The sequence below is a fragment of the Taudactylus pleione genome, unplaced genomic scaffold, assembly GCF_031769625.1.
Source record: "Taudactylus pleione unplaced genomic scaffold, aTauple2 ptg000306l, whole genome shotgun sequence".
In the NCBI taxonomy this organism is placed as follows: Eukaryota; Metazoa; Chordata; class Amphibia; order Anura; family Myobatrachidae; genus Taudactylus; species Taudactylus pleione.
The window spans coordinates 2,909,025-2,936,860 of NW_028284707.1; the positions used below are offsets into that span (position 1 = coordinate 2,909,025).

At 43.1% G+C, this 27,836-nt stretch overlaps 1 protein-coding gene across 1 annotated transcript; it reads left to right on the forward strand.

Moving 5' to 3' along the window:
* The first annotated feature begins 191 nt into the window (after positions 1–191).
* On the forward strand, positions 192–27,836 carry ASB4 (ankyrin repeat and SOCS box containing 4). Its single transcript, XM_088442196.1, has 5 exons — positions 192–460; positions 20,123–20,422; positions 21,830–22,320; positions 24,684–24,797; positions 26,796–27,836. The coding sequence occupies exons 1-5, from the start codon at positions 271–273 to the stop codon at positions 26,982–26,984; spliced, it is 1,284 nt and encodes a 427-aa protein (XP_088298322.1). The 5' UTR covers positions 192–270; the 3' UTR covers positions 26,985–27,836.

A 27,836-nucleotide genomic window follows, 5' to 3' on the forward strand; every position in this document is an offset into this window, starting at 1 on the left:
TTCCATATATACTTACAATTATAAGTATTATTAGTATTAATACATTAATGCTCAAATAAATCCCTTATTGATATTGTAGATTTAAAGACCTTAGTTCAGTGTCATCTAAAATTAGGTGCTTTGACTTTGCAAGCGGCTGGGTATAAATAGACAAACTGACCATTGCCGGGTGATAGTATTACTCAGGCTGTCAGTGGCTTTAGTTCTGCATAGGTAGAGTAGTGGGATTACAGGCTGTAAGAACCTGCTGGACACTAACAGGCCGCAAACATGGACAGAGACACTGACAATCGATGTAGTCGCTCCGTGTCAAACAAATTGCTTAAAGAAACTTTTCTCAAGGCTCTGCAATCGAACCAGTACGTAGAGGTGGAAGCTATACTAAATGAGGGGAAAATAGATGTGGACACTGTGTTTGAGGTGGAGGATGAGAACCTGGTTCTGGCATCGTACAAAGCAGGTATGATTCTAGAATAAGACCACTCCTGCAGTGGGAACATCGTATATGATGGCAATGCTGTTTACACATGCCTGCTTTGTTTACTAACTACGACATATGGCATGGCTGGATGACTAGGCAATATTACACTGGATTACATAATGCACGTGACATTCAGATGTAATCCATCCCACTGAAACCTTTCCATGCATTGCAACACTTCATCGCTGCTTGTTCAGAGTGCAAAAACTCACATGCAAACACACATGTAAGTAAAATAAAGGTGGCTCTTCTGGTGGGAAGTATGAAGATGATTTAGAGTTTCATGCAGGTTGGCTACAATTGCACGTGGACGCTTGGGCAATATCTGAGTGACAGTCTGCAGCCGTTTGGGGGCAGGGAGGTAGACCATTTGCGAGGCATGCTGAAGCCAATGTCTGAGTAACCCAAAGTTAGCCGTCATCTATATCAGTGGGCACTTGCACCAGCCCTATCCTTGGTGCAAGAGATGCATCTGAATGCAGTAAGATCTCTGCGTACACACAATTCAACATAGCCCACAATTGCGTCTCCATGCTCTCAACACGCCCTCGCTCAACCTAGCCTACGCTCAAATTCCACAATACTATCCAGTCAGCTGCAAGTGGAGATATAGGACAGAGATGGGTACGGCTCGGATTTTCCCACAGATTCGACCGGCAAGATCATTCCACATGATGGAATTGCGTGCCTCTATGTAATCGCCCCTATATGATCTTTTCTACGTCCCCACCATTTTTATGGTCCTCTATTCCTGCAAACCGCCTCTCGTAAACCATTTCTGTAGCTAAATGTCTGGTCTGCAGTCCACATTGAGCTTTGCAGTTTTATGGTGTTGTCTATGGAGAATTAGACATTGATTAGAGTTTGTTGTGACACCAATATAAATTACAGGCGAATAATAGAAATAATAATAACCGCACATCTGTTACTGGCGATCAATACAAATCTCCATATGTGTAACATATACAAACTGAATTTGTAAAGATGATGATGATGATTATTTTATTATTATTATTATTATTATTATTAATAATAATAATAATAATCATAACAATAATAATACTTACTCTAATGCTGCCCATCCATTTAACGATGCTGGGGACGATGGCACGATTACGACGCCGTCGTCTCCCGCGGGGTGAACTGCATACACTGAACGTTCAGACGTTCAGTGTATGCAGATCAATCCTCCCCGTACATGGCAACCTGACGGCGGTCGTCAAGTTGACTGTCATGTTCGGGCAATGACTGATGTTAAAAACGGCCAGCGGGCGCCCGCATCGCTGGTCGTTTTTAACCTTTTGCTGCCCGATTTGCGGTTGATTACCAAGCGATGGAGCGATAACGACCATCGTTATCGCTCCATCGCTAGGTATAATCGCCTAGTGGATGGGCAGCATTAGGGGTCAATCCAATTAGTTGTGAGTTTGTTTCGCACAAATGCTCACTCGCGAGATACACTCAATCCAATTAGAAATACCAACTCATGCTACTCGCGGGGAGGGTGTGCGAATTTTCTATACAATGCGATTTAAGAGAAGGGCATGAATAAGTGGGGAAACCATCCTGGTCCCCAAAAAAGTGACAATTTCATTAGCAGAATAATACAAGTCTGTTTGTGGGCATAAGGAAAGTACTGGAGGTCAAACGGCTGATTTGTGCTTTTAAAAAAAAAAATTATAAAAAAAGCTAACTTTTTCTGTTTAATCTCAAATTAATTAAATAAAAAATGCAAAAAAAAAATATAGAAACAAATGTGATGTTATGGTAATTTGAGGCCACTTTAATTTTTTTTTTTAAATGATAAATAGCAATTATTTTACATTTTAAAAAATACTTTGATTAAATTTGGGGGTAATTTGAGGCCATTTTTTAACACCCAAAAATTAAATGTAATTATTGGCCCAAATAAGCTAATTGAAGGGTTGGGTTTGATTTGCTGGCAGTTGGCCAGCTGACAGCGGCATCCCGTCTGCAGGAATCCCAACACTAAAGGTAAGTGTCCTACCGCTAACCCTTACCCCTAACCCTTCCTCCTTGGTGCCTAACCCTAAACTCCACCCTAGTGTCTAAACCTAACCTCCCCCTCCCCCGTGCCTAACCCTAATCCTCCCCCCCTTAGTGCCTAAACCTAACCCCCCCCCCTTAGTGCCTAACCATAACCTCCCCCTGCTAACCCCCGATACTTACCTTCTGGATGCCGCCAGGCAGGATACTGGTACTGGGATACCGACGTGTTGGGATTCTGGCGCCGCTATTTAAATCGTCGGCATCTTGCACGCCGGGATTCTGACTACATCCCTAATTGAAAACTTCTAAATGCCTAATTAGTCATTAGGGTGGCTGTCTAAGGGGTTCTGCACTGTATCCCACAGGATTGGCTGGTTTAAACCGAATGTTTTAAAAAAAAAAAAAAACACGCTGTTTTTTTTTTTTAAATTATGTTGTGACTACAGGCACAGGGCCGTGACCATTTAAAAAAAAGCCTATTATAAGGCAGTCCCCCTGGTATTATTGTACATTCTTTTTGTTTGTGGTCTTCATTTGAGTGAGCTCAACAAATACAGTAAATTCACACACAACATAGAAATAGGGAGGGTGAACCAGATCAGAGAGGTGCAAATCTGCCTCGCATCATCTAATACTCCACAAACTCCTCCCCTAACAATCCTATAGGACAGGAGAAAACTACATTCTCAATCTTAAAGGGTACACAACTCCAACATTTTAAAGAGGCAATACACAGAGAAACAACTCATGGTCTAATCTCCTTCATGTTTACTTCAATTCAAAACCTTCAGTGCTACTGAGATGAGTGAAAGAAAGAAAGACTTAGGGCCTGATTCAGTAAGGATCGCTATTGCAATCGCAGCTGCGAATTTGCATGGAACGCAGCTGTGAATGTATGCTAATGCCTGCCACATCTCAGCCCAGGACCGGACTGGCCATCGGGCTTTGCTGGCATATGCCAGAAGGGCCGATGGCCTATGGACCGGCTTGAGGAGGGGTGAAGCAAAAGACCCCCGCCCTCCACCCAACGGCTCCGAAATCATTAAGATTTCACGGAGCCGGAAGGGGTGGAGACGTGTATGGGCCGGCGGCGGGTGTTCTGGGCTGAAAAGAGACAGGGGCGTGCCACGAGGCCAGCCCCCGTAACTCGCGGCATGACCCCTTGCATTTACCACGCCCCCCTCTACATGGAAGTGCAGGGCAGACTGCCAGGGCTAATATACTGCCCCAGTCTGTAACTGTCTCAGCCGGTACAGAGACGCCCACTGCTGCTTTCTTCCATCCATACTACCTCACACTCCTGCGTATACATCGGTACCATCGATGGACATCGGGCCATCACGCACAATTGACACCAGATCTGGCCAGCCGCAGAAACTGCAATTCTTGTCGCTTGCAGTGAGTACTCAAGCTGCTTATGCAATCGCAGCAGCTAATTTATGCATAGGCAAACGCAGGGGGGGTTTCCGTCTACCTGGAAACCTCCCTCCACAGCCAACACCATGACCACAATAGATATATTAATATAATAGAATGTTACTAGTGCTGCATGTTGTTCTCAGTATCACAAATTAAATGATTAGCACCAACTGTGGATCTTTTAAAATGTGTCAGCCAGTAATAAATACACCTGTGCACCAACTAGAAGATGTGGAAAACATGCACTGTTAGGGGAGCAGTGTTACAGACCATCTATAGGGCTAATAATTAATACTGTATAATAATACACTATCCAGTACATAAGGAGACCGATATATACATATATGTCCAGGGCAGTGCTAGGTTCATTCGGCCTCTCCCCCAGACTCTCAGACTTGCTCCAATGCTCTGGAATGGTGCCCACATCTGACATAAAAACATTCAGCTCAGGCAGGATGGCCCTACTGCCACACCTAATGGCTTACTGTGATCGCTGGTCCTGTATATGCTGGGATTATGACACACAATACATTTTGTATGTAACATATTAAAGCTGGATAAGTTCTAATTATACCCTCTTCATGGACTGGCCACACTCACTCTAAAATCAAGCATTTGGAAACCCCCCTCTAGAAATCCTGCGTTTGCCACTGTTATGAACACCCATGCAATGGCATTCCAATGGACAGACACTCATGCGTTTCTCCGAGCACTCCCCCGTCACCACCCCCAAACGCTCACAACCTGTAACTCACTCTGCGATGGATTCCTCAGTGCGTCCGTGGTCGCAGTGCTATCGCAGCACGGTGAGGTGCATGCACAGTGCTAAACAATCGGATGTTATGCGTATGTAATTGCAATTAGTCTGGCCCTCTTTGATGAGATAAAAATCTTAACTTTGGATAGTTACGGTTAGAAAGCATTAAACTAGTTGATCAAGGTTTGTAATACACAGCAATGTTTCACAGTATTAATATAAACAGGATTCAGGGTTTTTTTTTTCATTAAAACATTAATGCAAAAAAAACTGGTTTAAAAAAATAAATAAATAAAAAAACAGTTTAAACAAAAAAAAACAATTTGGTTTTTTTAACTGTTTTTTTTTTCCAACTCTGGTGTCCTGACATTTTTACCTTAAAATAAATATTTCCCCTAACATCTCACACCCTCAGGGAGGTACATACAAAAAATAATGCAAGTTTCCTATAAAAAAAAACATGCGAGTTTGGAACTGGATTGCAGCTGCACTTCGCAGTGGGAGTTTGCACTAAAAACAGCTCGCACAAGCCCACTTGCACCTACTTGGATTGACCCCATTCTCTGTTATGTTATAAAAAAAAGCAAATATTTGTTTTTAACCTGTACACTGAGCTAAATAGTCCAGCTGCCACTAATCACTTCTGTTTGTGAAGATACAGTAGGTGCTGGGGCTGTCACATCCTCCTCCCAACTGGGCGCAGTCGCAGATGTTGTTATACCTAATCGTGTAAATCTCTGCAAAGTTAACCCTTACTGCTGCAGAGAAACAAATGAGATTATTTTTTTGTTCCCACTCTTAACCCCCTCATCATCGGCCCAACTAAACATTACAAAAAAAAAAAATACGTAAAAGGATCCGGGTCACCTTAGTCTTGCCACCCACTCTGCCCTATACCAAACGCCAACCACTGCAATCATCATAATTTGTATCGGCACTTTTACCAGCCCGATTTCAGAGCAAGCGATCCATCAGAAATGGGCTACCATTTTCCGTACTTTACGACTCAGAATAGAGCGGAGCTTTAGCTATACACCCACGACACTCACACCGTGTCACTCACACTAGACACTTACACCGCTCTGTCCAGCCCCACCCCCCTCTCTACCCACTGCTCTGCCACACTCTGTGCTCTGACTGCTGGTGTCCTGCTCCAACTCCCGACCTCCTCTCTGCTGTTCTGTCCCACCCCGCCAACCCCCTGCGACGTCAAACTTGGCTTTTCCCTCTGCATTACTTCTCACTTCCAGTCTATTCCCTGGTCCTGTCACCTGCACCTTAGAAATATATCCAAAATGCGGCCTTTTTCTACCGAAGATGTTATCAAAACTCATACCCACTCTCGCATCATGATCCCGCTTTCACTATTGCAACCTCCTCTTATCTGGCATTCCACTCACACATCTATCTCTTATGTAATCCACCTTAAATGCCGTAGAAAACCTGACCTTAAGCTCTCACCACTGCCGGTTGCTACACATTGAGGGGCTGATTCTTAGTGGGGAGGATCTCTGTGCACAGACGCAAATCTAGAGTTCTAGCACAAACACAAGCGCAGATGCAAATTTTTCCTTATGTCCATCCTGTTCTAGGTCTGACGGATCATGGCTGGACCGTTTTTATTCTGTAAAATGGACTTTTCGGGTGGGAACTGGGCGGCGGCAATGGGATCGCACAGAACTGTTCTGTCTTGTGTGAGTGTCATGGATGTCGTGGGCGTGTAGCTAAAGCTCCGTTCTATTCTGAGTCGTGCGTACTGAAAATAGAAGACGGTTCCTGATTGATCCCTAGCACCCAGCATGGGGCTGGTGAAAGCGCAGATACCGATGGTGACAGTTGCGGCGGTTTCAGGTGCATGGATCCATGCATTAGCTATATGGTACCACGCATTACCATGAGGTAGTAAATCTAGCATAGAAATACATAACAAAACACAAATAATTTTAATATCAATTTGGGAATTTGGGGGTTTTCCTAATAGTGTGAACCTTAACAATAGGAACAATAGGAACATGTGGTGAGACCATTCCATGGACGTTACCCTTTGTGTAAATCATGTCCTCCATATGCTACTTTCCTCCTCCCAGTACCAAAGTATATCGCCTCCAAAATTATTTTACAACTTTTTTATATATATTTAAATGTTCTATCACATCTCCTCTGTCCCTTCTCTCATGTAAGCTGTACATGGTCAGCACCTGAAGTCTGTCCTGAGTTTTGTTATTGAGCCCATGCACTAGCTTTAGGAACTACTTTTTTTCATCCAAATATTTTTGGAGATAAGAGGGGGATGTAATAGAATGTGAATTTAATAACCTTAAATAGCCGGGACCTGTAGTGCTCTAGTAATGAAGAATATTAAATCTATTATTTTACAAATGATTAACAACCACCCATCGCCCAATGGTTGTCCCTGGGGGGAAGTGGCCTGTATTTATTTAGTGGGACAAATTTCCCTGTGGACTTCTGCTCTGTGTTGACTGGCCTAGGCCTGGATGGCACTATAGCAGGGTAACCCCATGCCATGTGTCCACCCTGGTAATGCCTAGAGTTAGTAAAGCTCACACTCTTTGTTCCCCATACTTATCCAATACCAGACTAGATAGAAGCGCTAGTGCTAGTTAAGTTTGAGATTGGGGAGGAATTACATTATTTATTTCCAATTTATTTAGCAGCTATCTCACAGCCCAGAGCCCCGTCTATAGTTTAGTGTGTTTTTCTGGCACATGTTCTGAGACTTTAGAACTCTAGATACATCATTATTGTTAACATTACCTGTTCTCTTTTTCCCCTTCCCATCTCCCTTCTAACTGCTTGCATGTACCAAAATATAAATTCCCTTAATGTGAAACCCCTCATTGATACTTCAAACAAATGCATCCCCCTACATCTTTAATACTGTGTCCTAACCACAGCCCTTCCACTCTCAGCTGTTCCAACTCTAGTGTGCCCCAAACTGACACCCTACCGCGAAACATGCTCCAGGTCTGCTGAAGGCCACTAGAGGAGATTGTGCTCACAAATTTCCTATATTATACATTTACAAGTGTTACGGATCCGCCGGGTTGCATGATTTGTACCGGTATTGCCAGTCTTTTTTAAATCTCCGTCTCCCCCTTCCCATCTGCCTGCCCCCTTTTTCCCTTCTGTCTATTATCTCTCCCTCTTTTACCCTTCTGTTTCTCTCCCTCTGTCTTCATCCCCCACCTCTCTTTCTTCCCCCTCTTCAACCCGTGTCTCCGCACCCCATCTCTATCTCTGCCGTAAACACCTGACAGATATATCTGCAGATGGAGTGATCTGCAGATATATCTGTAGATGATGGTCGTTCATACACACTGAACGACCATCATCTAACCGGCAGTCACGGGTCCTGCTGGCCGGGGGCGGGTTGGGGGTGATTCCGCCCCCCTCCCTGCGGTGCCACTGCAGACATATCTGTCCATCGGCTGTGCAGCACAGTCAATGCAATATGTCTGTGAACGACGTCGTTCACAGACATATCGTCTGTACACAATGGCCGACGGGCAGCAGATATATTGGCCGATCAATTGATCAGCCAATATATATGTCAGTGTGTACCCAACATAAGAATTCAGCGAACTGTCAGTGAGGCATTAAATACAATTAAAGGCAAATCATGGGTGTGTGCAATTTGGGGTGCCCACTCCGGTTTCTACGGTGTGTGATATGTGTCTGGACTGCTTGTGGACCCTGTCTCTGCATGGGGGGCATGTGACTGGAAGTCTGTGTGTGTGGGTTATATGTCTGTTGGTATGTGAGGAGCTGTATGCCCAGAAATTGGGTGTGTGGGCTAATCACCAAAGGCCACACCCCCTAAATAATGGGCATGTCTCCCTTTAACGTCAGGCTGGGGGCAAGCCCAACACTATGTCAGTAGCTGGGCTGCCCCCAGCCCTCTTCCTGCACTGAATGGATGCTGCGCGCATGCTTGATACATCTCTCCCTAGATGTTTTGAAGAGGTGTGCGCTACTGTGCAGACTCCAACTTCCTGTCCCTCCAGGAAGGCTTCATACCCAGGTCCAAGATGGTCACTGTGATCACTGCTGAGCATGTGTAGGGGCCAACTTATCTATAACTGTGTAGAGTGACATGGTGGGAGACAGAAGTCTCCTGCTTTGATCATATGAAAGACCTGGTTATTACCTACTATAAAGCTGTTCCAGCATCCCTGTACCACTACCTGCAAGCAGCATACACTCATCAGCTGGTGAGCTGTATGGAACTCCGCTCTACTCAGTGTGCATGTAACAGTGAGAAAGGCTGTACCTGCTATATATATATAAGTAAACCAACATCACTGGTTAAGTAACCGAGCTGCTCATAGTATGAGTCATCCGCTGGTGTGCATCTACAAACCTCTGCAATATCACCACCTGCACACACATAATTTTGCACAAGATGTTGTCCCAGGTATATTTAAGTTAATTTCAAGGGTCTGATAGACTATAGCTACAAGTAACAACAGGGAGAAAGTTCCTCCTTTAAAATTCTGGGATCTGATTCATAGTTTAGCAGTTAATAAAGATATAACCAGAGGTATAGTCAGGATAGGATCCAAGATTGGTACACAAGTACCAAGTGATCAGCAGGGACACAATCAGAGGAGTAGTCAGGATAGGAAAAAAGATGGTACACAAGTAGTCTTCAGCAGGAATATAACCATAGGAGTAGTCAGTATAAGAGCTAAGATCTACACAAGTAGTGGTCAGCAGGAACACAGCCAGAGTAGTCAGGAATGGAGCCAAGATCGGTACACAAGTAGTGGTCATTAATGACACAATCAGAGGAGTAGTCAAGATAGGAGCCAAGATCGGTACACAAGTAGTGGTTATCAATGACACAACCAGAGGAGTAGTCAAGATAGGAGCTTCCTGCTCTGTTCACTATGTTCACAGAATAAGTGAACAGAGCAGGAAGCTCCCTGGGGCTTTAGGTTGACGAGACCTTACCCTAGGGTCTCGTCGTAAGCCCCGATGGTCACGATGGTCTTGACCATCGCGACCATCTCCCTTAGCGGTCGTTAGAGCTGTGGGTGTTAACCCACAGCCTAACGACCGACATGGAGGCGGCCATTCAGGATGCAAGCGGCCGCCCTGTTTCTGAGCGACCGCTTGCATCCTACGACCGCCTCTGAATGAGGCCCTCAATCTCTTACAAGATCATGTTATTCCTGTCACGACCAGGGTTTCTCGGCATGGTAGTCGACGGGTAATACCTGTGAGGTCGCTGTGGCAGTAGCGCTGGTGTTTGGTGAGGGGCATTGGCTGTGCGTGGTTCTCTGCGGCCACATTGTCACTCTGGGCTGGTGAGGCCTGGTGGTGTTTCCGTTCCGCCTGGCATGGGCGCCGCCATCTTGCCTCCAGCCAGGTGATTCAGTTGTCCAATCCTGGTGGGTCACGTGCTCTCTCCGGCCAGTCACGGTGCGGCACTTGGTATTTAGGAAGGTCCAGAGCCTCCTTTCATTGCCAGTGCATCGTGTTTCTCAGCGACAGTTCCTGAGCTCATTACCTGCCTCCTTGGAAATGCTACCTAGCCTGTTACCTTACCTGCTCCAACCGCTGGACTTCCCTGCACCCTCCATTTACCTTCCTCCTGTCTGAGTACCTAAGTCTGCTGTCACCCTGCACCTTGCCTCCACTTACACTCTGCTGGATTATACCTCTTCTGCCTGCATATCATTTCAGCTCACCATACCTACATACTGGACTGTTTCCTGCTTGTCACTATCTGGACATTCTCCCATTTGCTTCACTACAGTTCCCAAGTGCACTTCAGTACTTTGCCTGGACGTTTACTTTTGCCATATTCATGTCAACTAAACCACTCATTAAAAGTTCCACATTTTCATTTAAATCTGCTTCTGTGTCTGCTCCTATCATCACCCCGGGTCCACAACAAAACCACAACCTCACAGTTTGCACAGGCCCCATGGATCCGGCCACGGAACAGGAGTATGGGGTGGATTTATTACGGTGTATTGCAGGACGTTTGGAAAACCTGGAAGCTATGCTGCACCAAATGGCTCAGTTTCTACAGGAGATGTCTAAAAGACAAGATAATCTTCAAACATCATTATCCACCCCTGGGGTATCAGCAACTACACCTGTTTCTGTGCCTGGAAATACAGGGAACAGGGTATCCCCTCGTTTACACCTTTTTATGCCAAGCAAATTTGACTGCAACCCTAAGCTCTGTCGTGGGTTCCTGAATCAGTGTGATATACACTTCACCTTGCCTACCCATCCATCCCCTTCCCCTATGAATGAAGAGCCTATGCAGGTGAACCATACCCATCTCTCCAAAGATTAACTTCAGAGAAGGATACTAAAAAACCTCTGCCTATACTGTGGAGATTCGAGTCACCTGGTGGCCTCCTGCTCCCGTAAATCGGGAAACACCCGTTCCTAACTGATCCTGGGGACATCAAATTAGGAGTTATGAGCACGTCCCAAAATACTAAAGATTTCATAATTATCTTAGCTATAGATCTCAAGCCTAAACCTGTCTTCATTACCGCTCTACTAGACTCTGGAGCAGCCGGAAATTTCATGACTTCCAGTTTAGTTGACAAACTACAGATTCCTTGTACACCTCTCAATCACGCGATTTCCCTGACTGCTGTAGATGGACGGCCCCTAGCTAATGGAGTGGTCACCAAAGAAACTCAACCAGTACTAGTCCGTACTGAAGCACTCCATTCTGAGTCTTTAAAGTTCTTTGTGATACCTGAGGCTTCCCAAGAAATCATTTTAGGACTTCCCTGGTTACGCCAGCATAATCCCAGGATAGACTGGTGTTCAATGCAAATTCTTTCATGGAGGGCTGACTGTCAGAAATCCTGTCTTCCCAAGATACGACCTGTAAGGAAAACAGTTTCATTAATATCTCCAGCAATTCCTAAGGAGTACCAGATGTTCACTGACGTTTTTTCCGAACAACAGGTGAATGTCTTACCTCCTCACAGAGAATGGGATTGTCCAATTGATCTGTTGCCTGACAAGATGCCACCTCGTGGTCGCACCTATCCTCTATCCTTGCCTGAGACCAAAGCTATGTCCGAATATATCCAGGAGAACCTAGCGAAAGGATTTATTCGTCCCTCCACCTCTCCTGCCGGAGCTGGGTTCTCTTTCATCGGCATGAAGGACGGTGGCTTAAAACCTTGTATAGACTACCGGGGCCTTAACAATATAACAGTCAAGAATCGATATCCGCTTCCATTGATCACAGTGTTGTTCGACAGAGTTAAGGTGCCCATCATATTCTCAAAATTAGATCTGAGAGGGGCCTATAATCTCATCCGTATTCGTGCAGGTGATGAATGGAAGACCGCCTTTAATACCAGAGATGGACATTTTGAATACCTTGTGATGCCCTTTGGGTTGTGCAATGCCCCAGCTGTCTTTCAGGGCTTTGTTAATGACATTTTCCGGGACTTGTTACATGTCTCAGTTGTTGTCTACCTGGATGACATACTGATTTATTCATCTTCTTTAGTGGAACATCATAAACATGTGAAGGAAGTATTATCTCGTCTGAGGAAGAATTACCTCTATTGCAAATTGGAGAAATGTGTCTTTAGTGTACCCAGTGTGCCATTCCTTGGTTACGTCATCTCTGGCTCCAGTCTAGAAATGGATCCCAAGAAGGTGCAGGCAATTTTGGATTGGTCCCGACCTCAAACCTTGAAAGCCATCCAGAGACTGCTTGGGTTTGCCAACTACTATAGATGCTTTATCAAGGGATTTTCATCATTGATGGCTCACATTACAGCCCTGACCCATAAAGGCGCTAATCCTATGGTCACCAGCTTTTAAAACAAGCCTTTATTTCTGCTCCAGTTCTACGACAACCAGATCTGGATAGGCCTTTTTTATTGGAAGTGGATGCGACATCAGAAGCTGTGGGAGCAGTCCTATCCCAGCGTTATGAAGACAATCGAGTTCATCCCTATGAGTTTTTCTCCAAAAAAATGTCTCCTGCCGAAAGAAATTATGCTGTAAGTGAACAAGAACTCTTGGCAGTGAAGTTGGCATTAAAAGAGTGGAGATACCTGCTGGAAGGTGCTAAATTTCCCTTCCCTGTCTTCACTGACCATAGGAACCTCCTCTTCCTCAGTTGTCCAATCCTGGTGGGTCACGTGCTCTCTCCAGCCAGTCACGGTGTGGCACTTGGTATTTAGGGAGGGCAAGAGCCTTCCTTCATTGCCAGTGCAACGTGTTTCTCAGTGGCAACTGAGAGAGAGTTCCTGTGCTTGTTACCTGCCTCCTTGGAAACGCTACCTAGCCTGTTTACCTTACCTGCTCCAACTGCTGGACTTCCCTGCACCCTCCATTTACCTTCCCCCTGCCTGAGTACCTGAGTCTGCTGTCACCCTGCACCTTGCCTCCACCTACACTCTGCTGGATTATATCTCCTCTGCCTCCATATCATTTCAGCTCACCATACCTGCATACTGGACTGTTCCCTGCCTGTCACTATCTGGACATTCTCCCATTTGCTTCACTACAGTTCCCAAGTGCACTTTAGTGCTTTGCCTGGACTTTTCATTTTGCCATATTCATGTCTACTAAACCACTCATTAAAAGTTCCACATTTTCATTTAAATCTGCTTCTGTGTCTGCTCCTATCACCTCCCTGGGTCCACAACAAAACCAGAACCTCACAATTCCCACCTAAAAAGTAACTCCCGTATTCACCCTTAGCTCACTAATGACACAAAACAATGCTCCTATCACTTCCTGTTTTGATTATTGTAACACCTTGCTGTATGTATTTAGTAACCAAACAGGACACTTTCTTTCCTTCTTCAATGCCCAGCTAATAATAATTTCACTAAAACGTTCCTCTCCCAAGCAAGTACTGGATGCCTATGTCTTCCAGAGCATAATTCAAGTTTGCATTTACAAAGTTCTTTACAATGCTGCACCCCCTACCTAGTATCTTTGTTTACCACCTAATCCCTGCTCTGTGGTCTGTATGTTAATGTACATTGATTAAGGAGTCATTGTCAAACTTCCTAACTTCCCTGGTATTAAACTCTTTATCAGTTCTATAACATTTGCTGCTGGGTAGGTAAATATATGCATTTCAAGGTGTCCAAATACGCTGCAGTATTTCTCAGATGCAATAATTTAGATTGACATTTTACAATTATCATGACGTGTTCCATTTCCAATGGGCATTGATACAACGTATGCCATAGAATCATTTGCTTCTGGTGAATCTTACTTATGTAAATCTGGCTACATAATTTTTCTTATATTCATGTAATCCAACCAATTAATTTCAGTGCATGCCTCTACAGTATGCTAAGATCATCTCAGATCAGGGATGGGCAACAGGCAAGCCCACTTCCTTTATATTTTGATCACAACATTTAGACAAGAGTTTGATGACCTGTGACCACATCAGGGGCGTTTCTATAATGGGTGCAAGGTGTGCGGTGCACACGGGCCCCTAGGTCCACACCCTGCACCCATATAATCTAGAACTTACCTCTACAAGGTCCCGCGTCGGGTCTCTCAGTGCTGCTCAAAACACCGGAAAATGGCCGCCCCGGCCATCTTTCCGGAGTTTTGCGCATGCGGTCTGAGGAAATTTCCGGGAAAATGGTGGCCGAGCGATCTGCACATGCGCTGTAGACTCTGGGCACACTCTAGTGCCCAGAGTCTACTGATTCTGTGGTGACCGGCCAGCCGGGTCAGATGGCTGCTGGGGTAAGAGGAGGGGGCCAGTGACGGGGGATGCACACAGGCCCCTTCCTCTCTAAAGAAGCCTCTGGATCACATGCTGCAAACTTGTGATCAAAGTCTCAGGCAGATATATAATGAGATGTAAAGACAAGCCCTGACAACAACGGTCTTTAAATATATTAGACCTGTGCACTGACCCCATGTTTTGGTCTAAATCATAGTTGTGTTTTGGTTTTCGTTGTGTTCTGGTTTTAGTTTTAGAAAAAAAACACCTTAAAGTGTTTTGGTTTTGTATCGGTTACCTATGCAATGACTTGTAACTGTTTTTAAACCAAGAAAAAAATGATTTTTTTTTAAACTTTTTTATTTTGGGGTGCAATTAAATTGAATTATAAAAGACTTGATATTTTTTTCAAACATAAAAAAATAGTATTTTTCAACTTTTATTATTTGGGCATGAAACGAGGCCACACTATCCAGCAAGTACAGTAATATATGCTGTCTCTCAAACACACACAGTCTTCCCTTGAAATATCTAAACTGAAGTATTAAAGATTTGAGATGTATTTAAAACAGAAAAAAATATATTTTTTCACCTTTTATTATTTTGGGTTCCTGCTGATGGGGGCACAGCACCCAACAAGTATAGTAATATATGCTGCTTCTCAAAAACATACAATGTTCCCATGAAATATGTAAATTTAATTAAAAAGACTTGAGATTGTTTTAAAAACTGAAAAAAAATATTATTTCAACTTTTATTATTTTGGGGAGAAGCTGATGGTGCCACATTACCCAGCAAGAATAGTAATATATGCTGCCTCTCAAACACACACAGTCTTCCCTTGAAATATCTAAAGACGTGAGATGTATTTAAAACAGAAACAAATATATTTTTTCACCTTTAATTATTTTGGGTTCCAGCTGACAGGGGCACAACATCCAACAAGTATAGTAGTATTTGCTGTCTCTCAAAAACATAAAATCTTCCCATGAAATATGTAATTTAAATTAAAAAGACTTGAGATTCTTTTAAAAACAGAAAAAAAATATTTTTTCAACATTTATTATTTTGGGGAGCAGTGGATGGTGCCACATTACCCAGCAAGAACAGTAATATATGCTGCCTCTCAAACACACAGTCTTTGTTTGAAATATCTAAATTAAATGATAAAAGACTTGGGATATTTTTAAAACAGAAAAAAATATTTCTTATACTTTTATTATTTTGGGGTGCAGCTGATGGAAACACAACACCCAGCAAGTACAGTTATATACAGTATGCTGCCTCTCAAAAACACACAATCTTTTCCATGAAATATCTAAATTGAATTTAAAACGACTTTGGATTAACATTTTTTTTTACAATTTTATTGTTTTGGAGTGCAGTTGATTAGACCACAACACCCAGCAAGTGCAGTAATATATTCTGCCTCTCAAAAACACACATTCCTCTCTTGAAATATCTAATTTGAAATAAAAAGATGAGATTTTTTTTAAAACAGAAAAAAATAATATTTTTAACTTTTATTATTTTGGAGTGCAGCTGGCAGTCCACAACACCCAACAAGTACAGTCATATAGGCTGCATCTCAAAAACACACAATCTTCATTTGAAATTTCTAAATTGAATTATAAAAGACTTGAGATTATTTTATTATTATTCTGGGGTGCAGCTAACGGGTACACAATACCCAGAAAATACAGTAATTTATGCTGCCTATGAAAAAAAAGAAACATAATCTTTCCTTCTAACATCTAAACTGAATTATAAAAGACATGAGATTTAAAAAAAAGAAAAAAGAAAAGATGTTTTCTTTTGGGATACACCTAGGCACAATATTACCTGGGATTCCGGCAAGTCTCCGCCCTCTCCGGCTACCTGTTATTTTGCCCTTTTGTGGCCATCTATCATGGGCTAAAAACTTCCTCTTCAGGGCTCCCGGATTTCACCTGCAAATGCTATGGAAACTCTACCTGATACAAACCTAATCTTTCGTGCTCCTTGACTGCACATGCGCCCACTCCTGATTCTCCCCTTGATGCATTATGAGGGATGTAGTTTTTGTTCTGTGTCCAAATAGCCGCAGCTGAATTGGGGCACTAGAAAGCTCTGATGCAGTGGGACTGCTGTGCCGCCCCCAGCTAGTGGTGCCCCTAGGCACATGGCCAGAGCCGTAACTAGACTTTTTGGTGCTCTGTGCTAGAGAGAGCATTGGTGCCCCCCTCCTCCCCATTTTTTAAATAGGGACATAAGATCGTGCTCCTGAAAAAGGGCCATGCCTTCATGGGGAAGGGCCAGGGAAGAGATAGGGGAGGCCAGGAGATGCTGGGGATAAAAGGAGAGGAAGTTACAAGTGAGAATGATAATAAACAGGAAAATTGACAGGCCTAAACAGCGCCCCCTGCCCTGCAGTGCCCTGTGCCATGACACAGGTCGCACCACCCTAGTTACGGCCCTGCACATGGCTCATATGCCTAGTGGGAAATCCATCTCTGTTTCTGCCCTCATACACAATATAACGTATAGTGCAGTATTGTAGATACCCTTGTGAAAAACAATTGTACGAGAGTGCAGCTTACTTCATGCTCAAACAAACAGGAAAAGCCTGTATTACAGATTGCAGTTGCTTGTGTCTGACAAACATACACAGGAAAAGCCAGTATTGCAGATTGCTTGCTAGTGTCTGGCCCTCACAGACACAGAGATTAAAGATGCCTCCTTTCTTTTCCACCCATCCCACCCACCTATAACTCTCTCTAATAGCAACTATTGCAGCACAGCTACAGCACACAACCATCTCCATGTACTGTCCTGTGTGAAATGGCATCTGAAATGACAAGCGAGGGACTTATCTGCAAACCAAAACATGCGAGATCCGAGATTTCAGGGAAAATTTACATTTTGCCTTATTTTCAGAATCAAATTTGGCTGGTACTCATCTCTTATTTATTTATTATTTATTAACAGTTTCTTATATAGCGCAGCAAATTCCGTTGCGCTTTACAATTTCAATCAACATTAACATTATATTGGGTTGTAAAAGACATACATACATACATACATACATACATACATACATACATACATACATGACATACATAAGGGTAAGAGGGCCCTGCTCGCAAGCTTACAATCTACAGAGAAATAGGTTTTGATACACAAGGATAGGTGCTACATATTGCAAATTGGTCTAGCCCGATTGCAGATATTCTTGGTGGGCTGTATAATCCAATCACACTGGAAAGTTGGCCTAGGGTTAGGAGTATGTTAAATTGAAGAAAGAGAAGATGTGATAGGTGTTTACTATAAGAAGAGAGTTAGATAGGGAGCTATAAAAGGTTAGGTGGACGGTCCTGGAATCTAATAAGCTTGTCTGAAGAGGTGAGTTTTCAGAGAACGCTTGAATGTTTGGAAACTAGTGGAAAGTCTTATTGTGCATGGGAAAGCATTCCACAGGGTGGGTGCAGCCCGAAAAAAGTCCTGTAACCGTGCATGGGAACAAGTAATGCGCGGCGATGAGAGACGCAGATCTTGTTCAGAGCGGAGATGTCGGGTTGGAAGATATTTTGAGATAAGTGAAAAGATGTATGTTGGTGTGGATTGGTTAATAGCTGTAAGTGTGAGTGTAAGTATATTGAATTGAATACGGTAGAAAATCGGTAACCAATGGAGGAACTGACAGAGTGGATCAGCAGACACTGAACGTTTGGTGAGAAAGATCAACCTTGCAGCTGCATTCATAATGGATTGTAGTGGGGAGAGCCTGTTTTTGGGAAGACCAGTAAGGAGACTATTGCAATAGTCAATGCGGGAAATTATGAGTGCGTGTATTAGAGTTTTTGCAGTGTCTTGTGTAAGATATTTTTTTGATTTTTTTGATGTATGCAACAGGATTTAGAGACAGATTGAATGTGGGGAACAAAAGACAGTTCAGAGTCAAGGATGACACCTAGGCAGTGAGCTTGTGGAGTGGGGTTGGTTGTCGAGTTGTCAACAGTAATAGAGATATCAGGTTGGTAACTGCCATTGGCCGGTGGAAATATAATTAATTCTGTTTTGGATATATTAAGTTTGAGGTAGCGAGATGACATCCAAGATGAAATGGCAGAGATACATTCAGTGACACGGACCAGCACAGATGGCGACAAACCTGGGGAGGATAGGTAAATTTGAGTATCGTCCGCGTACAGATGGTACTGAAATCCAAAAGAGCTGATTAGTTTGCCAAGAGAGGTGGTATATATTGAGAAAACCAGAGGACCTAATACTGAACCTTGTGGTACTCCAACTGATAGAGGTAGCGAAGTGGAGGTAGAATCAGAAAAGCGAACAGTGAAAGAGCGATTAGATAGGTAGGATGAGAACCAAGAAAGGGCTGTGTCTTGAAGACCTATGAATTGTAGTGTTTGTATGAGAAGAGAGTGGTCAACAGTGTCAAAGGCAGCAGAGAGATCTAGAAAAATTAGAATTGAATAATGGCCTTTAGCCTTGGCAGTGACCAGATCATTTACTACCTTAGTCAGTGCTGTCTCAGTGGAGTGTTGGGAACGAAAGCCTGACTGAAGTGGATCCCATAAGTTGTGGGTGTTAAGAAAGTGTGTGAGGTGAGTGTAGGCAAGTCTCTCCAGTAGCTTGGAGGGGCAAGGTAGCTGGGAGATAGGACGGTAATTTGAGAGAAAGTTAGGGTCAGAATTTTGTTTTTTCAAAATGGGAGTGATCACTGCATGCTTGAACAGTGATGGAAAGATACCAGTAGAGAAGGAGAGATTACAGATTTTAGTTAAGTGTGGAATGAGCACAGGAGACAGAGCTTCACTGATTTGTGAGAGTATAGGATCAAGAGGAGAGGTAGTAGAGTAGGAGGATGAGAAGAGTGTAGCTACTTCATCTTCATTAGTGGGGTCAAGTGATGAGAATGTGAGAATCTCTTCTAGGAAACCCCATATTTGGTTCTGTCTGATTTATCAGAATCACTCTTATTAAAGGTCCCCATGGAGACACACAGGTGAGGGGGGATTTGAGGCTTGGGAGACTCAGGGGTGGCAAGAAGCTGGAGAGACACAGAGGGGGGCATGATGCTGGAGAGACACATGGGTCATGATGCTGTGAAGTGATACATAGGGGGGACATTGGGCTAGAGAGAAGCAGGAAGGGCATGTAGCTGGAGAGACACAGGGGTAATGAGGCAGGAGTGATATGGAGGCATGATGCTGGAGAGACGTGGAGGCTTGAGGCTGGAGAGACACAGAAAGTTATGAGGCTAGGGAGACACAGAGGGGTCATGAGGCTGGAGAGACATAGTGGGGGGGTTTGAGGCTGGAGAGACACAGGAGGATCATTAGGCTGGGGAGACACACGGGGCATAAGGCTGGGGAGACACACAGGGGCATGAGGCTGGGGAGACACACAGGGGCATGAGGCTGGGGAGACACAGAGACAAGACATGAGGCTGGAGAGACTATTAAAAGGGCAAGGAAAAATTGCGTAATTTTTTCTCAGCTGAGAAAAATGACATGCAATAAGGCAATTTGCGTTCCTTAAAATAATATCAGATGTGACTTTTTTGAATTGTACTGGTCTCTCAGCACCCCTGTTCATGAAGAATCCAGCAACGATTTATACTACTCAGTATAATTTCAAGGGCATATAGGGAGCAGTAAATTCAAGACAATACGTGTTTGCGAAAGTTTAAATATTTTTCCTTTTAATATCTTCATTTTTTATCCTGTAGGTCACTGGTTGCCTAGTTTTAAATTAGCATCATCGTGGGCGACAGGACTGCACATTACAGTTATGCTGGGACACCTGGAATGTCTACTGGTACTTCTGAATCATAAAGCTTCTATCAACATGAAGCCGAATGGAAAGACGCCATTACACGTAGCATGCGAAGTAGCCAACCTGGACTGTGTGAAGATTCTCATAAGTCATGGCGCTAAACTCAATTCCTTTTCAGTGAGTGGACATGCACCTCTGCATTACTGCAAAACCAAGGAATCTGTGAGGTGTGCCAAAGAACTGGTATGGAGTGGTAAGAGGTCCAGTGTTGTACAGTCACCTAAAGCTAATTAATCTAATTTAGAAAAGAACATAGTATCTTCCTCTGTTTACTATGTGGACTTATACAGTGGTGTGCAAATTAATTAGGCCAAAGTTTGGTTTTGACTGTGTTTTGCTTTTGTTTATAAAAAAAATGGAGAATATTATTCACATATTGTTACTATAATATGACCTCTCTTAGCTGCAATAACGAGCTTTACACAAGTTCTCTTCATTTTAGTTGTAAGCAGTTGCTTTTTTTTATCAGCCTACTGGCAGGTTCTTCCCAGTTCTAGAAGTCTGTTCCACTCTGTAAAAGAATCCGTCAGTACACCGCCTACTGCTATCTCTGTTTGTAAGTCCTTGTTTGTTGATTTACGTTTCCGTCCACATTTCCCTTTTGTTTAGGTCACACCGATCCATTTTTGGTGTGAATTTTAAGCAGCCTCGAAACACTAGATTTACTGACTCCCAAGAGAGACCACATTATCAGGACGTTATTGATATGTTCTTTATATCTAGCCCCTGCATTTAAATCCACAAAACACAAGGACTTATTTTGTTACAATTCATTTGCACACAGTGTTGGACTGGTGCATGAAGGGCCCACCAGGGGAATGTAGTGATAGGGGCCCATTTAGGGGTGTGGCCAGCCTCTGCAGAGGCTTGGCTAACCATAAGAGAGTGCATGGTTTGGGCCCCCTTAAAAATATATATAGTAAATACTGCTAGTGCATGCATAATAATGTACCAGATTAATAACAACAATGCATTGTAGAAAATATACCATAGTTCTGTGCATTATAATGTAACATATGTATAATGTATAATTCAAGTGCACAGTCTGGAACCTGATTCCTAGAGAAGGGGGTGGGCCCACAGGCAGTGGGGCCCACCGGGGGTTTCCCCTGTACCCCTGTGGGCCAGTCCAACCCTGTTTGCACACCACTGTAATAGTTTCTAATTTATCACATATTTCCTTGGCTATCGAAGGGATTCATTCTTAAACCATAGCATTGAAACACCCTTAGATGATTCTAAACAAACTATCTGATGCACTTATTGCTACCTATTACTAATGAAGGTTAGTTATTCTCGCCATATCCGTGAAATTGCAGCAAACAGGTATTTCTAATGTTTCAACAGGGGATTTCAGGTAAAAGTACTATTTCGGATGTATTCCAGTTGCTTGTAGTTTCTAATTGATTGAATTAGACAAAAACATTTTTGAGTGAAGTTACCCTTTTAAGATGAGAAATTTTATAGTTTAATCATTTTTTTATTGCTACGATATGTGGCAATAAGAAATTATCATTTCAACGGGGCAAAATTCACATTATTGATAAATATGTCCCACAGTGTCAGAATACGTAATTGCTGTAAATGTTGTTGCTTTCAGGAGCCGACGTGAACTTGCAGAACATCGATCATTCTGAAGAAACTCCTCTGCACACAGTTGCCCGAGTCGGAATCCCTCAACTTGTCGCCTTCTACATCAACCACGGAGCGATAGTAGACAGCGCCAATTCAACCTTCGAGACTCCTCTCGCCACTGCAGCGTACTGGGCATTAAACATTAAGGAGCAGGAATACAGCACAAAGCACCACCTCATCTGTAGAATGCTCCTGGATTACAATGCCGATGTCAACTCTCGAGATATAGATTTCAAGTCCCCTCTCCACAAGGCCGCATGGAACTGTGATCACGTGTTAATGAATATGTTTCTTGAGGCCGGAGCGAAGGCCAGTGCTATGGATGTCAATGGATGCGCCGCCCAGCAGTATGTCTTAAAAGTGACTACTGTACGTGCAGCTGCCCAACCGGAAATCTGCTACCAACTACTTCTAAACCATGGAGCAGCGAGAATATATCCCCCACAGTTTCATAAGGTGAAGTGTATTCCATGATATCATCCGTATTCTTTACTTTTCTTCAGATGCGCTGAAACAATGATGGTTACTATGATATTTGGGAAGGGGTTTCCTTTCACTTTCAAAGAATAAGTACAGTGCCTTACAAAAGTATTCACCCCCTTGGCTTTTACCTTTTTTGTTACATTACAACCTGTACTTTATTTATTTTTTTAATCTGAATTTTATGTGATGGATCTGCACAAAATAGTCTAATTTGGTGAAGTGAAATGAGTAAAATATATATAAAAAATATGAAGCCCCTCAAAAGTTCTGGTGCAACCAATTACCTTCAGAAGTCACATAATTAGTGAAATGAAATCCATCTGTGTGAAATCTAAGTGTCACATGATCTGTCAGTATAAACACACCAAAAAAATATCCAAATCTTTGATGATCCCCCGGAGCACCATCAAATCCATCATCATCAAATGGAAAGAACATGGTACCACAACAAACCTGCCAAGAGAGGGCCACCCACCAAAACTCACAGACCGGGCAAGGAGGGCATTAATCAGAGAGGCAGCACAGAGACCAAAGGTAACCCTGAAGGAGCTGCAGAGTTCCACAGCAGAGACTGGTGTATCTGTGCATGTGACCACAATAAGCCGTACACTCCATAGAGCTGGGCTTAATGAAAGAGTGGCCAGAAAAAATCCATTACTTAGTGATAAAAATAAGAAGACACGATTTGAGTTTGCCAAAAGGCATGTGGGCGACTCCCCAAATGTATGGAGGAAGGTGCTCTAATCAGATGAGACTAAAATTTAACTTTTCGGCCACCAAGGAAAACGCTATGTCTGGCGCAAACCCAACACATCCCATCACCCCAAGAACACCATCTCCACAGTGGAACATGGTGGTGGCAGCATCATGCTGTGGGGATGTTTTTCAGCAGCAGGGACTGGGAAACTGATTTGAGTTGAGGGAAAGATGGATGGTGCTAAATACAGGGATATTCTTGAGCAAAACCTGTTTCAGGCTGCCTGTGATTTGAGACTGGGACGGAGGTTCACCTTCAAGCAGAACAATGACACGAAGCATACTGCTAAAGCAACACTCCAGTGGTTTAAGAGGAAACATTTATGTGTTGGAATGGCCTAGTCAAAGCCCAGATCTCAATCCAATTGAGAATCTGTGGTCAGACTTGAAGATTGCTGTTCACAAGCGGAAACCATCCAATATGAAGGAGCTGGAGCAGTTTTGCCTTGAGGAATGGGCAAAAATCCCAGGGGCAAGATGTGGCAATCTCATACAGACTTATCTAAAGCGACTTGCAGCTGTAATTGCCGCAAAAGGTGGCTCGACAAAGTACTGACTTTAGGGGGGTGAATAGTTTTGCACGCTGAAGTTTTCTGTTATGTTGTCCTAAATGTTGTTTGATTCACAATATGAAAAAAAACACAACTTCACAGTTAAACACATGTTATGTGAATGAAATGATGCACACCTTCAAACAATCCATTTTAATTTCAGGTTGTGAGGCAACAAAACATGAAAAATGCAAAGGGGGTGAATACTTTTGCAAGGCACTGTATGTATCACTCAGGGCCAGCTCCAGGGTTTGGAGCACCCTTTGCCGGCCCTCGAGATGGCGCCCTAACATCGCGTGACCAAGTTTGGGGGCGCAGCCTAATTACCGTAGTCCACGCCCCCTATGTGACGTTATTTGGAGGCGTGCCCGCATGGCACGCCTCCAAATAACATCAGGCTGGGGGTAAAGCCCAGCACTCTGTCACTGGATGGGCTTCCCCCAGCCCTCTCCCGTCAGTGAATGGTGCATCCATTCACTCTCCGGGAGACCGGCACCGCCGCACAGCTGCGGCGGTGGGGGGCCCCAGCCTCCCGATTTGACCACCCGCGGGGCACTTCGGCCCGCGGGTGGAACAGCGGGTCAGTACTGTCCTGCTGAAATCGGGATGCTGAGGAGGGGTGGCGCCCCTCTACGGGTGGCGCCCCTGTGCGACCGCACTGGTCGAACACCCCTAGAGCCGGCCCTGGTCTCACTCATATGGGTGAATGTAGGAGAGGGAGGAATAACAGTGTTTGTAACTTGCTCTCTATTGTCATAAATCTCTCAAGTGATTTGAAACTTGGACAGGTTATTTCACATCACTTGATACACTACAGCTGGATTCTCCTGCAGACAAGAAGATATTTAAAAAAAAAGTTATGGTTGTTTGTGAATCTTATTATCACCTGGGGGATCTGAACTTATAACATCTGTGTAGAATCTCTTTTTAAGTGTTTGCCTAAATATTTACCCTGAATGTGTGCTACTGTATAGTGTAAAGCCAGCTGACTTAATTGTGAATAATATTTACTTTCTGGCACATGCACAGGTCTTACAGGAATGTTATTCGCACCCGAGCGCAGTTGAAGTGATGGCCAACGCATATGAGCACATAAACGCGACATACAGATGGAGGAGAGCAATTCCTGATGATGTCCTGGAGGTAAATGAAATCTGCATAACCAAAAAAGATATTGCATGCAAAATAACACAATTTTCTACATTAAATGTACAAATACTAGCATATGGTATATAAGATACTTGCCAACATCTAACTCAGCGAACAGAAGTGGTACACATGAATAGGGTATGTTTGAGTGGGTCAGGGTATGGTTTGGGCAGTTAGGGGCGTGGTTTGGACAGTTAGGGGCGTGGTTTGGGCAGTTAGGGCGTGGTTTCTGTGGATCATGGGAATCGCTTATGTTCTCTTCATTTATATTTTTAAAGCTATAACTTAAATCATAATTTTTTTGTTTTTGTTAGGTGAGCCTGACACATGAGAGAGATGAAGTTTTACACCAGTGGCCGTCCATTATTTAGTTTGGAATTAAATGATTGCAAAGAGTTGATGTTGTGTTCCCTATAGCATCTTTTGAAACAAAATAGGCACATATAGGTCTAAATTTACTAAACGCCGCTTTTACAAAGCCGAGGAGTTGAGGTCAGCAATAATATTAGATACAAAACCAGGTGTGTAATTTTACCACATAGAGTGTAATCTCCACAGCTGCTTTAACCAGACCCTGCGCTGCCAATCTGAGCTGACAAACATGATTTTGGGGAAAAATAAATCATGGGTTCTTGGGGTTTCCTCTTTTCCTCATAGCCAGCTCTCAGGAGGGACCTGTACAGCCAGCTGAGGTGTTGATGACAGGTCCCATAGTGGGCAGGTACCAAGTTTTCATGTGAAATTGTCCCTCTTAAATAATCGTACACTGTCCAAACACAGTTGCTAAGAACTTGCGCAGTACTCTAATTGCGGTATAGAACACAGCCTGCCTGTTGTGTTGTGATTTTCACCTAAATTCGCATTGGGAATGTAGGACAGAGGGACACAGGGACAGAGCTTGCAAAAAAGCACTGTCCCTACGAATCCTCTCTGCACAGTTCTCAGAGTATTTTTCGCAAAAAAATACCTGTAGAGTGTGACTGCGCATGTACCGCCAATGGCTACCATTATACCACCCCTCTGCTTGCACTTCCCTTGGTGATCAGTGAGCTCCTCTGAGACTCCGGTCATCTGATTGCCGGTGTCCTGCTCTGTGACCCCAGTCATCTGATGTGTGCTATAAACTGAGATGCCAGGGTCATAGAGCAGGAGCCCTCTGATCAGCTTACTGGAGTCACAGAGGAGCTCACCAGATCACCAGTCCCTGGGTGCAGGTAAGTTTTTTCTTTCTTTAACTTTTTTTTCTACTGTAATCAGCCTGTGGTCTATTTAGACACACAAGGCTGATCACAGGTACCAGTTCAAGAACTGGAGTAGCTGAAACGGGGGAAAGCCCTAATAATGCCATCTCCAGGAGGCATTATTATTGCAAGGCTTCCCTCTTTATTTTTTCACAAATAGATTTTAGTAAATTTAAGTACATCACAAATATGGGAAATGGGACACAAATCAAGCAGTCCTGATTTGTGGCCCCAAAAAAAGAGATTAGGGCCCTATACAAGTTTGTGATGTAGTCTCTGCAAAATTTGTGTGTTGTTATATGGATTGGAGTGGGAGTGAGCACTATAGGTCGGGAATTAATTTTATTTTTTATCTTTGGCGAAACGCGTAAAATTGTGTGAGCAAATACAATATATATTTTTATTATCTCTAATATCTGTATGTTAAATGTACATTTATTTTCCATGTAAAGTTCATAAGATTTCTATATGCGTTTAAAATGTACGTTTTAAAATACGTTTATTTTATTTTTAAATATTACTATACCTCCCAACATCAGCTTTCCAATATCAGGACTGTCTTGCCAGAAGCAGAATGGTAGGGAGGTATAATTGTCATCATTATAATCAGAAATTGTCCCAAATACTGAAGGGCATAAAATTGAACCAAACAATAATTTTTTTATCTGATTTATTTTTGTTAAACACATTAAACACATATAATGTATGTTTAGCTCATTGATGCTCTGATACTAATGCTTGTGTGTTACAGAGACACCAGTCATTCTACGAATCTCTGTTTGAGGTTTGCAGTAACTCTCCAAGGTCACTCATGCACCTGGCCAGGTGTACGATCCGCTCAGTGTTACACCGGCGGTGTCACAGAGTTGTCCCGCAGCTTCCATTGCCAACCGTGCTAAAGAGATATCTCCTGCTGGAACCACAAGGACGACTGTATTGACTTTTCTCTCCATGCAGAATCTCTGAGGAAACAGCATGAGCCTCACTGCTGGCAGGCTAAGCATGCTGAGACTTGTAGTTTGGCAACAGCTAAGGAGATGCAGATTATCAGTGCTTGCTCTAACCAATAGCGCTTACAAAACTATGGCGGACAACAAGTGAAAGGCTGGCCACTTGTACTATATACAGTACTATATTTATATATATTATTTGTACATACTGTGATACATGTTCAATGTTTCTTATTAATATGATGTAAATGATAAAAAAGACATACCATATGATTGATATTCATTGGTATTAGTAATACAGTAAATGACATGGATTAAAATGGATTTATTTGAGGATTCCTGACACTGATGAAAATAAAATAAAAGCTGTTTTTAATTAACTACTTAAATAGATAATAATTGATTACAGAAATATTAATGCTCCTTGTTTTGATACTTGGTAGTAGAAGAGACTTCAGCTACTGTAACGACTGTGAGTCTATTTGGGTAAGTCTCTACCAGCTTGGTAACTATGTACCTAGGGATACTGCAATCTAGGCCCATTCTTTACTGCATGGTTTCCCATGTTTCATCAGGTTGAATGGGGATCGCTGTGCACAGTAATTTTCCTATAATTCCACAGATTCTGGATGAAATTGAAGTCTTGGCTTTTACTGGAACTTTATTTAAGCCTAATGTGACTTTTGCTGTATGCTTTATACTGCTAACATATAAACAATCTGCTTAATACTAGGTACTCAGTAGACTGCAGTAGATTTTCCTCCAACGTTTACCTATATCTTAATAAATCCCAATCTTTTCATATATTTAGGATGGATTTGTAAGTGCTCTTTTAAAATGTC